The sequence below is a fragment of the Oncorhynchus clarkii genome, chromosome 32 (genome assembly GCF_045791955.1).
Source record: "Oncorhynchus clarkii lewisi isolate Uvic-CL-2024 chromosome 32, UVic_Ocla_1.0, whole genome shotgun sequence".
NCBI lineage: Eukaryota > Metazoa > Chordata > Actinopteri > Salmoniformes > Salmonidae > Oncorhynchus > Oncorhynchus clarkii.
The window spans coordinates 24,603,460-24,619,367 of record NC_092178.1 but is presented as its reverse complement, the minus strand read 5'-3'; the positions used below and the strand labels follow the sequence as shown (position 1 = coordinate 24,619,367).

At 40.8% G+C, this 15,908-nt stretch overlaps 1 protein-coding gene across 8 annotated transcripts in view; it reads right to left on the bottom strand.

Moving 5' to 3' along the window:
- Positions 1–15,908, bottom strand: part of LOC139391828 (receptor-type tyrosine-protein phosphatase U-like) — a 284,310-nt gene that overhangs the window by 94,068 nt on the left and 174,334 nt on the right. For all 8 annotated transcript variants that reach the window (XM_071139407.1, XM_071139410.1, XM_071139408.1 and 5 more), the window contains exon 5: positions 8,427–8,542. In XM_071139407.1, coding sequence (XP_070995508.1) covers positions 8,427–8,542 — 116 coding nt within the window. The remainder of the gene's footprint in view (positions 1–8,426; positions 8,543–15,908) is intronic.

Here is a 15,908-nt window from a genome sequence, read left to right as displayed (position 1 = left end):
TGGAACATCTACAATTTAAAATGTCTAATAAATCCATTTAATATAGCCTACACCATCATAATAAATCAATTATTTATTTTAACACAGGTCTAAAACCTGAGACATGATATGAAGAAAATGTAGTCAAAAGGCAGAGGAATTAAAACGAGGCCTCAAATCTCGACAGGCTCTGTTCAAAAAAGCCAAATCACAAGGCCAGGCTGCTGTCAAGGCCAGTTTTATTTTGGCAGAAGAGATCGCTAAATCAGCCCGGCCATTTACGGAGGGGGATTTCATCAAAAACTGCATGATTAAAGTTTGTGACGAAGTTTGCTCTTTTTAAATGTGAGTCTGAGCAGAAACACCATTGCCGAGAGAGTAGACCAGTTGTCCATCAATCTAAAAGAGCAGCTTGTGAAAAAGGGAAAAGATTTTATTGCATATTCCTTGGCTGTGGATGAGAGCACCGACATTTCTGACATTGCCCAGTTGTCAATTTTCATCCGCGGAGTGGACTCCAACCTAAGCGTGACAGAGGAGTTTTTGGCTTTACGTCCTATGCATGGCACAACTACGGGGCATGATTTGTATGAAGAGGTGTCAAGATGTGTAAATGAGATGGAGCTGCCTGATCGTGGGTTTGACAACCGACGGAGCACCTGCGATGTGTGGACACAGGAGCGGACTGGTGGCGAAGATACGGGAAAAGATGCAAGAGGAAAACGCGACAGGTGAGCTGACAGCTTATCATTGTATCATACACCAGGAAGCGTTGAAAGCCTTGAAAATGGAGCATGTAATGAGCATCATCACGCGCAAGTTAACTTTATCAGAGCCAAAGGTTTGAATCACCGCCAGTTCAAGGCATTTCTGACGGAGTTAGAAACGGAGCATGGTGATTTGCCTTATCACACAGAGGTGATGGCTAAGCCAGGGAAAGGTGCTTCAAAGATGTTTCGAGCTTCGTGAGGAGATTTGTCTGTTCTTGGACAGCAAAGGGAAAGACACAACACAACTCCGAGACGAAATGTTTCTGTGTGAAATGGCTTTTCTGTGTGACATTACGAGTCATCTGAATGCAATAAACTTGCAGCTGCAGGGTCGGGATCGTGTCATCTCTGATATGTACAATTTGAGCCACTTTCCCAGCTGCCAGACCATGAAAGAGAAGCTCTCTACCAGTGCGTTCCCGAGCACACAGTTGGCTGATAAAATAGGTATGCTTGCCGCTGACTTTCGACGCCGATTTGCTGACTTTGAAGCACAAAAAAGCAGGTTGGAACTGCTCGGTAACCCATTTGCTGTTGACGTGGAAAGCTCACCACCAAACCTCCAAATGGAGTTGATTGACCTCCAATGCAATGATGCACTGAGGGAAAAATATGCGGCAGTGGGTGCTGCGGAGTTCGCCCGTTTCCTCCCCGGCACAATGCCCCAGCTGCGCATCCAGGCTGCTCAAACGTTGTCTATGTTTGGCAGCACATACCTGTGTGAACAACTGTTTTCTTTGATGAACCTGAACAAAACATCACACAGAAGTCGACTTACTTCAGCTCAGAGCCTTATTGATGAACTTGTGGAAAAGATGGGACACCACCAAGTATCACCCTCAACCTCAAACAAGTGAACATGTGCAATCACATATTTAGAGTTTTTACTCAGTTCAAGTTTAAAAGTTAAAATTTAATATTTGTTTTCACTGCATGTTACTTCTCCTTAAACAAAGTGTTGTTTTTGATTAATAGATTTTTGCACTTTATTTTTTTGTATTTCAATCCAATTATATTTTAAAAATATTTCAGTTGAGATGATAGAAAATTGCTATTATTGTTTTTTCTTTGAAGTAAATTTAGCCCACTTTTGCTAAAATAGAAAATATAGTCTACTGATGGTGCCTTGAATACCGGTTTCTTTCATTTAATGTTCATGTTATGGGGATATTTATATAAAGGAAATTTGTCTTTTGTGTCTGTTGAAAATTAAAGATTACTGACAGAGCCATAAGAAAATATTGCTTTATTTATCTGATCATATTGTAATATATTTGTTAGGTTTTCAGTAGGTTCAATTAGGTTCACTAGACTATATGCGTCATTTAAAAAATTTTCAATGAACATTCGAACAGTCCGGCCCTCGTCTTGTAGCTGATTTTTTTATTTGGCCCTCCGTCCATTTGACTTTGACACCCCTGGCCTACACCATCATAATAAATCAATTATTTATTTTAACACAGGTCTAAAGAGACATGATATGAAGAAAATGTAGTCAATTTCAGAAGAACAGAAGAGCATCATCTGAGTTGTCCTTATGTTAGGTCCTGACCTGCTATGCCATTTGGCTGTGGGCTACACAAGTTCATCTAGCACACAAGATTTTATTAGAATTCTGTGATATTATTTTATAAGAATACAATTGAACACAGCTGAATAAAGTAGAAAGGATATTTCCTCCAAATGATTTCCGATGGAGTGCGGACATTCTGTGTTGAGAGGTTAACAAAGAAATAGGTACTCCTATATGCTTAATTTATTTTATTTGTTGGGCTATAAATCAAATTTTATATACACATACTAGCAGATGTTACTGCAGGTGTATGTTATTTCCTAGTTCCAACAGTGCAGTAAAATCTAACAACACAAAACGAATCACTCCTGATTCCTGCTTAGAAGCAACAATTAAAGCAGGAAGCACCAGTGACTCGGTCTATACAAAAAGTGGTCAGATGAAGCAAATGCTAAACTACAGGACTGTTTTTCTAGCACTGACTGGAATATGTTCCGAGATTCTTCCGGTGGCATTGAGGAGTACACCACATCAGTCACTGGCTTCATCAATAAGTGCATCGAGGAAGTCATCCCCACAGTGACTGTACATACATACCCCAACCAGAAGCCATGGATTACAGGCAACATTCGCACTGAGCTAAAGGGTAGAGCTGCCGCTTTCAAGGAGAGGGACTCTAACCCGGAAGCTTATAAGAAATCCTGCTATGCCCTCCAACTAACCATCAAACAGGCAAAGCATCAATACAGGACTAAGATCGAATCGTCCTACACCGGCTCCGACGCTAGTCGGATGTGGCAGGGCTTGCAAACAATTAATGACTACAAAGGGAAGCACAGCCGAGAGCTGCCCAGTGACACGAGCCTACCAGAAGAGCTAAATAACGTCTATGCTCGCTTCGAGGCAAGTAACACTGAAACATGCATGAGAGCATCAGCTGTTCTGGATGACTCTGTGATAAAGCTCTCTGCAGCCGATGTGAGTAAGACCTTTAAACAGGTCAACATTCACTAGGCAGCAGGGCTAGACGAATTACCAGGACGTGTACTCCGAGCATGCGCTGACCAACTGTCAAGTGTCTTCACTTACATTTTCAATCTCTCCCTGTCTGAGTCTGTAATACCAACATGTTTCAAGCAGACCACCATAGTCCCTGTGCCCAAGAACACAAAGGTAACCTGCCTAAATGAGTACCGACCCCTAGCACTCACGTCTGTAGCCATGAAATGATTTGAACGAGAGCTCACAGTCCTCGGGAGCGACCAGTGTCGGCGGCACTGTGGTATTCTCAAAGCGGGCAAAGAAGGTGTACTCGATTATATTCCCAGTCACCTTCCTGTGGTTAAATACGGTGGTTCGCACTTTCAGTTTTGCACGAATGCTGCCATCTATCAACGGTTTTTGATTTGGGTAGGTTTTAATAGTCACAGTGGGAACAACAACGCCTATACACTTCCTGATGAACTCAGTCACCGTGTCAGTGTATACGTCAAATCTTATTCTCAGAGACAACCCAGAACATATCCCAGTCCACGTGATCAAAACAATCTTGAGGCACATGGACTCCGATTGGTCAGACCAGGGTTGAATAGACCTTAGCACGGGCACTTTCTGTTTGAGTTTCTGCCTATAGGAATGGTGGAGCGTGACCTGATTTGCCGAAGGGAGGGCAGGGGAAGGCCTTGTAGCCCGTCCGGAAGGGAGAGTAACAATGGTCAAGAGATTTTGAAGTACGACTACTACAGGCAATGTGTTGATAGAACTTTGGCAGCGTTTTCCTCAGATTTGCTTTGTTATATCAAATCAAATCAAATGTATTTATATAGCCCTTCGTACATCAGCTGATATCTCAAAGTGCTGTACAGAAACCCAGCCTAAAACCACAAACAGCAAGCAATGCAGGTGTTGAAGCACGTTGGCTAGGAAAAACTCCCTAGAAAGGCCAAAACCTAGGAAGAAACCTAGAGAGGAACCAGGCTATGAGGGGTGGCCAGTCCTCTACAATAAATAGAGGACTGGCCCAGCTACAATAAATGCATCCTCGGGATATGCTGCACATCACAACCTCATGGGCTCTCATGAAGTGTTTGACTTGATTTTTTAACACATTTGAATTGATGTCAGAGTGATTGAAGGGACAATATAATGCTGAGTACCAGTCAGTTAGCAAGTTTGGTAGACTACAAATGACCATCTGTAGCATCAGACTGAAGTTTTGGAGAAGCCTAATTACAGTGACTAAGCGGTAAAGTGACCGCCAGTGTGGCAGTAATACAGTCCTAGGTGTTCATAATGTTTTTGGTGTGTACAGTTGAAGTCGGACGTTTACGTACACTTAGGTTGGAGTCATTAAAACTTGTTTTTCAACCACTCCACAAGTGTCTTGTTAACAAACTATAGTTTTGGGAAGTCGGCCAGGACATCTACTTTGTGCATGACACACGTCATTTTTACAACAATTGTTTACAGACAGATTATTTCACTTAATTCACTGTATCACGATTCCAGTGGGTCAGAAGTACAGTAAGTTGACTGTGCCTTTAAACAGCTTGGAAAATTCCACAAAGTTATGTCATGGCTTTAGAAGCTTCTGTTAGGCTAATTGACATAATTTGAGTCAATTGGAGGTGTACCTGTGGATGTATTTCAAGGCCTACCTTCAAACTCAGTGCATCTTTGCGTGACATCAAGGGAAAATTAATTAATTAGTACTTGCAAAACCCCAGTCTCAACGTCAACAGTGAAGAGGCGACTCCGGGATATTGGCCTTCCAGGCAGAGTCTAGTGTCTGTGTTCTTTTGCCAATCTTAATCTTTTATTTTTATTGGCCAGTCTGAGATATGTTTTTTCTTTGCAACTCTGCCTAGACGGCCAGCATCCCAGAGTCACGTCTTCACTGTTGACGTTGAGACTGGTGTTTCACAGTGTTTCACAGTGTTGCATGAGATCTTCAGTTTCTTGGAAATTTCTCACATGGAATAGCCTTCATTTCTCAAGAATAGACTAACAAGTTTCAGAAGAAAGGTCTTTGTTTCTGGCCATTTTGAGCCTGTAATCGAACCAACAAATGCTGATGCTCCAGATACTCAACTAGTCTAAAGAAGGCTAGTTTTATTGATTCTTTAATCAGCACAATAGTTTTCAGCTATTGGCCTTTGGTCAATTGGCCTTTTAACTTCTTGATTCTACTTGAGACGCATATGTCTCAAGTAGGCACCTGGAAATGCAAATGCGCTACGCTAAATGCTAAATGTACTCGTTAAAACTCAAACCTTGATCAAAATTCACAAGCAGGGTATTGAATTAAAGCTACACTCGTTGTGAACCTAGCCAACAAGTCAGATTTTTAAAATGCTTTTCGGCGAAAGCATGAGAAGGTATTATCTGATAGCATGCACCACCTCAAAATGCCTGAATGCGACGTAAACAAAGACTCTGCTTATCCGACGCAGCACAAAACGCAGAAATAAAATATAAAACATTCATTACCTTTGACAAGCTTCTTTCTTGGCACTCCTATATGCCCCATAAACATCACTATTGGGTCTTTTTTTTCGTTTAAATCGGTCCATATATACCCAAAATAGCTTTCTATGGAAGCTGTGTCATTCAGAAAAAAACATCGTTTTTAAACGCTGCGTCATTTTTTTAAATTAAAAAAGTCGACGATAAACTTTCACAAAACACTTCGAAATCCTTTTGTATCCAACTTTAGGTATTAGTAAACGTTTATAATCTATCAAAATGATTACAGGGCGATGTATATTCAATAGCTCCTCGTCTGCAAATCAATGGCTGCCAATGTCCACATTTACAGCGTCCTGGTGGAGACTGGAAGAAACGGAAGCCAGATAGTTGGATTTTCCAACAAAAAATTCAATTGAAAATGAGGACAATGGCGACATCGTGTGGAATTTGTATGAATTGCATGCAGGTCGATATTAAATTTTGTCCTCTTTTAACAACCCATGAAAGTGACTTATGGAAATTATTTTTAGCTTTCAGAGAGCAGTTTTTCTTGCGTTTTTCAATGAAACACACGATCTGTTATAGTCACAGCCGTGATTTAACCAGTTTTAGAAACTTCAGAGTGTTTTCTATCCACACATACTAATCATATGCATATACTATATTCCTGGCATGAGTAGCAGGACGCTGAAAAGTTGCGCGATTTTTAACAGAATGTTCGAAAAAGGAGGGGGTAGAAGTAAGAGGTTTTAAAATGATAAACTTGGATTAGCTAATACAAGCCGTTTTCAGCTACAATAGTCACTTACAACATTAACAATGTCTACACGGTATTTCTGATCAATTTGATGTTATTTTAAAAGAACAAAATATGTGCTTTTCTTTCAAAAACAAAGGCATTTCTAAGTGACCCCAAACTTTTGAACGGTAGTATATATAGATAGTATAATTGAAAATGTGCATACAAGTATGGTTGTCTAACTTTTACTGTTTCAAAATTATATTGTTCAAAACAAGCTGCAGTTAACTACTGCTCTGCCATCAGCAGGTCCAGGCATTCGGCTGGCTGCCCAGGCTTGGATTCCATTGCCATCTATTACATTGCTTGCTATTTGGGGCGACTACAGCACTGATATTTGCAGGATTTCATCACATGATTTTCACAGCACAAAGTAAATGGACTGTCCTGGGGCGTTGAAATGAATGCACAGGTCTTCTGGGTCTGCTCTATCAGGTACTGAACAGATGGCGCTAAAGAGTAAATTACAATGAATAATCATGACAGTCATTGGTTGCCTGAGACCTCAACCAGACAGTCACACCCATCAACAGTCAAAGGACAGATGGATACACCAGTTAAAACATTTGTTGCAGATCCGGTATTTCCAACAACTAAAAAACATGGCTCTGTGCCCCATTTTGAACAATGCCATTAGATGCTAGCTATTGAACACAAGCTACCGGCAAACTAGCATACCAGTAGCTAGCTTGCTAGCTTGCCTGCCAATCAAGTCTTACTAAGGTTACTGGCGAGCTCATCATGCTTGTGACATTATGCTAGCTAGCTATCCCCAGTTAGATCATTTGTCTCACTTGTCGCTTGTGTGATTGTTGCGTTTTCCCTGTGCTTGTGTCACCGATGCACTCGGGAGCTGGCTGCGCGCTCTTCGTTCTCAAAATATAACTTTTGGTCATCAAAACAGTGGCAGCATGTGCGGCAGTGGTGATTCTATTTTTATATGCAAAAGGGAAATCGGTCTATCTATGCTGTCATTCAAATGCACAGAACACTTTATATATTGCCTCAACGAAACAACCGTTCTGCGTGTGGGCCTTGTTGAGTGCGAGACTGTGTTTGTGTCTCTCTGTATCTGTGTCAGAAAACTACAACGAGGATAAAAAAAAATGTTAGGTTTTGGATACAAAATACTTCAATACAGAAGAAAGGAAGAGGAGGAGGGGAGATGGAAAGAAAAAGGAGGAAATCACAGGGGACGGAACACTATGAACACAGAGATCTAATTAGCATAGCGTCTTCTTGTGTCCTTCTTTTCCTCGTCTAACATTTCAATAGCACTTAGTACAAGTACAAGCTTCAAGGATACAGAGAGAAAGTGGAGTTTTTCAGAAAACTAATATTAGCTTGAATTCATGCAGCAGACATTTTTGAGTGATTACTTTATGGAGGGATATGACTCAGCTAGCAAATAAAAAAGCCACACAAACAGCTGATGCCATTAATTAGTTACAGCTAGTCTATATGCAGGGACTCGGCCCTCTGTGTTTGATGACATCATTATGCTGGGTCTATCTTTAATCCACTGAAGTACTCGTATATATCAGACCTCGTAGAAAGAACAGAGCTCTTATTAAGCTGGAATCCTTAATGGTGAAACAGCCACGTCCGTTTGTGATATTACAACAACAAAGAAGTCATTTCAAACAACGAACACTGTTTTTTTCCCTCTGACATCATTATACGTGCAGTAGAACAGCAGCATGTGTACTGCCAAAAAACTATTCCCACGATGCACAAAGCTCCCCAGCTCTGCTTCGTCAACAAAGCCAGAAGAATAGCATTAGACCAGGGCAATCAGTCTGTACTCTCTTCTCCAGCAGGAATGCCTCTGTTTATGTGGTCTTTCCGGTGGCCACGCCCGCAAGCATTTGCGCACATACGCAGACACATACATTACCTCCAGTAGGAAGGGTTCTGTCTCTGTAGTTTTGCCCGTGGCGACACACTGGAAGGTGGCATTCTGCCCTGCATTGACCTCCACATCCCCCAGCCGAGAGAAGTGGGGAACCTTGTCTGTATAGAGAAATAAAGAGAGTGAGAGAGATCCTCTATGATACTGATGCACTGACAGTTCATTACTATCATATTAATACACACATTAGGAACACAGTCAACACACACAGAGGACGAGGGCATCAGTGCAGCACAGCTCTCCAAGCCTTGCCTGTGGGCTCTGACTTCACAAAGACACTGGCTGCTCGAGCAAACTTAGTTTCCCCTCTCAGAGTTCTGCAGTATGTCAGAAGAATTTCCCTCTCTGTGCACAGACATCAGTGCCCGCAGTACAACTGTAGGCATTGCTCTTATGGAAGTACACGTACAGTACACTTATAAGAACAGCTATAATTATTTTTATTTCGACAGATGAACATTTAGCGTTATTCTGTGTTCTATCCCTCCTAACAGTTCAGTTGCACTCTTAGGCAACATTTCTCCCCTCGTAAAGACTGAAGGAAAATGTACACTGAAAAACATCATACAAAAGAAATTCCAAGAAAAACTCAATGTAGAGACTGTATTCCTGTTGTCTCAATAGTCTAGCTCTTCTACTGCCTCACTGTACCAAAGAGCTAGCTAGCTGTAATAACACCTTGTATTGTGTGCTTTGTGTTGCATAGAAATAGAAGAAGCTGGTTAGAACACACTAGTCAAGTAAAAAACTTGACAGTATCTGAAATCACAGGGATTTGACTTGATGGATTTACAGTGGCAAGAAAAAGTATGTGAACCCTTTGAAAATACCTGAATTTCTGCATAAATTGGTCATACAATTTGATCTGACTTTCATCTAGGTCACAACAATAGACACACACAGTCTGATTAAACTAATAACACACAAACAAGTCTACGTTTTCATGTCTTTATTGACAGACATTCATTAAACATTCACTGTGCAGGTGGGAAAAGTATGTGAACCCTTGGATTTAATAACTGGTTGACCCTCCTTTGGCAGCAATAACCTCAACCAAACCTTTTCTGTAGTTGCGAACCAGACCTGCACAATGGTCAGGAGGAAATTTGGACCATCCCTCTTTACAAAACTATTTCAGTTCAGAAATATTCTTGGGATGCCTGGTGTGAACTGCTCTCGAGGTCATGCCACAGCATCTCAATCGGGTAGAGGTCAGGACTCTGACTGGGCCACTCCAGAAGGCGTATTTTCTTCTGTTGAAGCCATTCTTAATTTACTTCTGTGTTTTGGGTCATTGTCCTGTTGCATCACCCAACTTCTGTTGAGCTTCAATTGGCGGACAGATAGCCTAACATTCTCCTACAAAATGTCTTGATAAACATGGGCATTCATTTTTCCGTCGATGATAGAAAGCTGTCCAGGCCCTGAGGCAGCAAAGCAGCCCCAAACCATGATGGTCCCTCCACCATACTTCACAGTTGGGATGAGGTTTTGATGTTGGTGTGCTGTGCTGTGCCTTTTTTTCTCCACACATAGTGTTGTGTGTTCCTACCAAACAACTCAACTGTAGATTCATCTGTCCACAAAATATTTTGCCAGTAGCGCTGTGGAACATCCAGGTGCACATTTGCAAACTTCAGACGTGCAGCAATGTTTTTTTGGACAGCAGTGTCTTCTTCCGTGGTGTCCTCCCATGAACACCATTCCTGCTTAGTGTTTGCGTATCGAAGACTAGTCAACAGAGATGTTAGCATGTTCCAGAGATTTCTGTAAGTCTTTAGCTGACACTCTAGGATTCTTCTTAACCTCACTGAGCATTCTGCACTATGCTCTTGCAGTCATCTTTGCAGGACAGCCACTCCTTGGGAGAGTAGCAACAGTGCTGAACTTTCTCAATTTATAGACAATTTGTCTTATCATGGACTGATGAACATCAATACTTTTAGAGATACTTTTGTAACCCTTTCCAGCTTTATGCAAGTCAACAATTCATAATTCTAGGTGTTCTGAGATCTCTTTTGTTCGAGGCATGGTTCACATCAGGCAATGCTCCTTGTGAATAGCAAACTCTAAATTTCTGAGTGTTTTTTACAGGGCAAGGCAGCTCTAACCAACATCTCCAATATTGTCTCATTGATTGGACTCCAGGTTAGCTGACTCCTGACTCCTATTAGCTTTTGGAAAAGTCATTAGCCTAGGGGTTCACATACTTTAAATTCACATACTTTTAAATCTATATTCAATATAGACAAGACAAATACAATAATGTGTGTGTTATTAGATTAGATTAGATTAAGCTATGGTTGTCTATTGTTGTGACTTAGATGAAGATCAGATCAAATTTGATGACCAATTTATGCAGAAATCCAGGTAAATGTAAAGGGTTCATATACTTTTTCTTGCAACACACTTGTCAAACTGGAGTTCTTCTAAATTCCTCAAAGATCCTCTAAGAACCTTAGGGTTCTCGGCAATGAAAACAGCCCCAAAAGGTTCTTCAAAAAACTAGAGCAGTGGGGTTCATCGATGGAACCCCCATTGTTGCTGGAGTTCTTCGGGGAACTTCGCAATTACAACTGAAAACGCTCATGCCAAGTTTGAATGCGACAACAGTTAGAAAGGTAAGTTGGGTTGATGTTCGGCTCTGAATATGTATCAAAATAATTTATATAATAATATAAAGTACTAATGAATAACGAAGACAATTATGGTCTTCTGTGAATAGCTTCCATAACGTTACTATAGCTTTAGTTCAGACGAATTAACGCAAATATTAGAAAGCCGGGTTTGACCGTTGGCTTTGTATGAGCTACAGTACAGTACGCAGAACTAGGTCCTATCTACGCAGAACTAGGTCCTATCTACGCAGAACTAGGTTTGTATTATTTTCTGAACTATATTCTGCTCCATATATTGTATATCGTTTCCATAAAGCCAACATGACTTTACACTCTTTAACGTTAGTTTCCAATCTAGAGCAGTTCTCACTTGTGTGAGAATGAACTAGCTAACGTTAGCTTCGTTGACGTTAGCTAGCTAACTAACTAACCAACTAACTAATTAACGTAAACTCGTAAATCGCCTTGGTCCGTACAATTGCCCTTATTTTAGCGCCCCAATAACGTAATACTTCCAGATCAACTGTAATGTCAATACCATTGTAAAGCACAATTTCTCCCCTTTCCAACAAAATCAATTGCATGGCCTAAACGCTGCCCGTTTCTGCATAACTCAAGCAGGCAATGAGCTCCGTCGGGTCTTTTTAAAAATGGCGGGTGGGGAAGCGAAACTAATGCGTGATAGTGAGAAGAGTTGTGTTGTTGTGGGAAAATAGCTTTTTTTCACTCAATCTGTCCAACTTATCACCTCTAAAATGTAAATAAAACACTATAAAGAGTTTATATAATGTGTCATTACATACCTATTTGAAGGTTTGTGTCGAATTTGAATCTGTTTTTTAGGGCGGTGCTAAAGTGATTTTAGAAGTAAACAGCGGCTTTGAGAATGATGATCGCATGCAGTGATGACGCAAAAAATGACTAGGTTTCCCCCCTTACCCCCGTCACTGTCCATTTCTTGTTTTTAAACGATGAGAGAAGTGCTACACCTGGTGGAGAGAGATTGTAAGACAGAAATAGTTGCTTTATGCCGCTGTACGTTACGACATGACACGTCAAGATGTAACGGAGGGTCAGTTATTTTCAACTTTTCTCCACTACTATAGAGCCATTACCATGTCAATCAACGCTTGAATAGAAACCTAGTTCACACCCCTGATTTTGACATCAACACAGTCGCTACAGTCACATTAGTTTTCTTTGTAGCCTCGTTTGAATGTTGCGGTTGTGCACATTTGTACAAAGTGGGTTGAGTTTACGTTAACTAAGGACGGAGACCTATCCAGAAGAGATGTTACAACAATCTGAATCGTCAATTGGGTGCTTCCTCTTTATAGAGCCTGCTACAGCATGCAATACTATTATGAATACTATTATGTCCTTCAGAATCCAAGCACAGTATTGCCACGCAGCAAAATGTTGCGTATAATCTTTCAAGTCAGCCTGATAAAATATTGAACAATGTGTGTACAAAGATAGCTTGAAATGTGATATTAGGCCTGTATGGCAGTACTTTTACTGTTTGGCAGTACTGTATGGGCTAGTGCTTTCTCCAATATGTTCTTATATTTTGCATTCAATTGTATGTCGATGTCATTTATCTTTCAATATCTATTTAATATATATATATTTTAAATGCGTGTAAGACTATTCTTTGACACATTTTCTCTTCCTTTGAAATGTTTATAGGACAGAACATGAACACAATGCAATTGGGATCAAGAAGAAGGTATGGATATGTTGTAGGAGAGCTGCATTTGAAGTGTACATTTAACCTACAAAGCAGTCAATACAACTGAAATGTATTAGCATAAAAATCTCCTCAGAAATGAATGAAGTCTACGGAATGGATATAGACAAAAAGATAATTCAAGGACTAACAGAGGTAAAGAGACGAGGCAGGGGTGAGGACATCATCCTGCTATTTCCACAGTCCCTGATGGACAATACAGCAGAGGTAGAGAGACGAGGCAGGGGTGAGGACATCATCCTGCTATTTCCACAGTCCCTGATGGACAATACAGCAGAGGTAGAGAGACGAGGCAGGGGTGAGGACTGCTATTTCCACAGTCCCTGATGGACAATACAGAAGAGGTAGAGAGACGAGGCAGGGGTGAGGAGTGCTATTTCCACAGTCCCTGATGGACAATACAGCAGAGGTAGAGAGACGAGGCAGGGGTGAGGACATCATCCTGCTATTTCCACAGTCCCTGATGGACAATACAGCAGAGGTAGAGAGACGAGGCAGGGGTGAGGACATCATCCTGCTATTTCCACAGTCCCTGATGGACAATAAAGCAGAGGTAGAGAGACGAGGCAGGGGTGAGGACATCATCCTGCTATTTCCACAGTCCCTGATGGACAATACAGCAGAGGTAGAGAGACGAGGCAGGGGTGAGGACATCATCCTGCTATTTCCACAGTCCCTGATGGACAATACAGCAGAGGTAGAGAGACGAGGCAGGGGTGAGGACATCATCCTGCTATTTCCACAGTCCCTGATGGACAATACAGCAGAGGTAGAGAGACGAGGCAGGGGTGAGGACATCATCCTGCTATTTCCACAGTCCCTGATGGACAATACAGCAGAGGTAGAGAGACGAGGCAGGGGTGAGGACTGCTATTTCCACAGTCCCTGATGGACAATACAGCAGAGGTAGAGAGACGAGGCAGGGGTGAGGACATCATCCTGCCACAGTATTTCCACAGTCCCTGATGGACAATACAGCAGAGGTAGAGAGACGAGGCAGGGGTGAGGACATCATCCTGCTATTTCCACAGTCCCTGATGGACAATACAGCAGAGGTAGAGAGACGAGGCAGGGGTGAGGACATCATCCTGCTATTTCCACAGTCCCTGATGGACAATACAGCAGAGGTAGAGAGACGAGGCAGGGGTGAGGACTTTCCACAGTCCCTATTTCCACAGTCCCTGATGGACAATACAGCAGAGGTACTTGCTCTCCCTGATGGACAATACAGCAGAGGTAGAGAGACGAGGCAGGGGTGAGGACTGCTATTTCCACAGTCCCTGATGGACAATACAGCAGAGGTACTTGCTCTTGTTCCTTCCCTTTCTCTAATGTATAAAGCTACAGTTGAACATTTGTTATGTCCTTTGTTAATTGTACATGTATTAATCTTTTCTTACTTTTCACCTCTCCCCACTCCTTTATTGCACATCAGCGGAAATCCATTTCACCATGAAATAACACTGGCCTTTGATGGGGAGAACATCCACAGCCTAGAGGACGTCCTCATGGGACTTGGGGCTCTACTAGGGCTGGATTTTTTTTTCAGTTAAATTTCCCAAAAATGTCAGAAAAACACTTATGTTCTGAAGTTGCTGTGTTCTGGGGATAAGAAAAGTTGGGGTGGTCATAAAGATAGCAAACTTCCTAACCTAACTAAGTGGTTGTTGGCTAACTGGTTGTTGGACACACACACACACACTAAAGCAGAACAATCTGTATTTAGCATCAAGTCTACAATATTGTTAGTTTACCTATGATTCATTTTAATGTATGTTGTTTTTATTGTACATCATTATTTTATTTAAAAAAAATTAAATGTAATGAAAAGCACAATACAAAGTAAATGTATAATCTATTATGGTCTGACATGTCTGCAGAAATCTTGCAATTTTGTAATGTGTTTTGTTTGGTAAATTGTTTTGTAAATATGAATTCACATTTGTGGACTAAATAAACAATGAATTATTTAAATCAATATTGTTAATATTGTTATTATTATATTATATTATTATATTATATTATTATATTATAATATATATTATATTATATATATATTAGATTATATTATTATATTATTATAACCTTGAAAATTACATTTAACCACTTGACCATGTACTTGATCTGCAATTTGACCTTGACCTTTGTTCTAGAGACAATGGTCTTCTGTGCAGTAAAGGTCTAACTATGACTATCACAAGGGATGTATGTATGTTTTCCCTGTGATGTTAAGGGGCCGAGGGACAGGGATCTGGAGGTTGGCTATAAATGAGCTAAAAATGTAATAAATGTCATAAAATGTGATAATTTGATTGATTTATGACTCCTGTATCAAACATTTGACTTTACATTTTTATCAGTTGGGTCTATCAACTCAGCAAAACGAGCATATTAAATAGGACATTCTCAGCTACTAGAAATACATTGTGGAAGGTTAAAATAATGTATTTATGATTTTGCTGTACTTACTGTAATGGGTCAAATTTACCCAGAACATCATCTGTGTATAGCGTTTTGGAATGTAAGGGAAGGGTTAAGGTACTTGGATTAATGCCTACTTGAGATGTTAGATTCAACTTAGTGAAAAGCGTTTTAAATCTTTTTATACTATTCTGTCTGGCTAATGCATTACATTTACGAAATCATTCAAATACACCCATATTATCTTTCAAAATGTTTCCAGTGATTTACCTTGAGTTGATGCTAGGTCTATACTACGGGCAACAACGGTATTCTCTGGTGAGCTTGTAAGTACAGTAGGAACTCAAGAGGAAAAGGCTGGCAGGCTGTAACACTAGTAGCACAGAAACAAAAAGTGGTACTCTTTCAATGGGGAATGACTTTAAAATAACAGACTGTATTATGATGGTCATTTCCTGAACAAGAAAAGAGAGCGAGAGAGAAGATGGGAAAAGAGGAGGAGAGGAAGAGAGAGACACTCCTCCGTACACATGACACTCCTATCATGAGTCTCCATGGAAACGGAGACTCTTTTTTTTGCTCTTTGGCTCCAATAAGTGCAGGGAGGGACGAGCTGCAGCTAAATTGATTTCTGCACGTAGTTGGTAGTCTTTCAGCAAACACACACACAATCCCAGC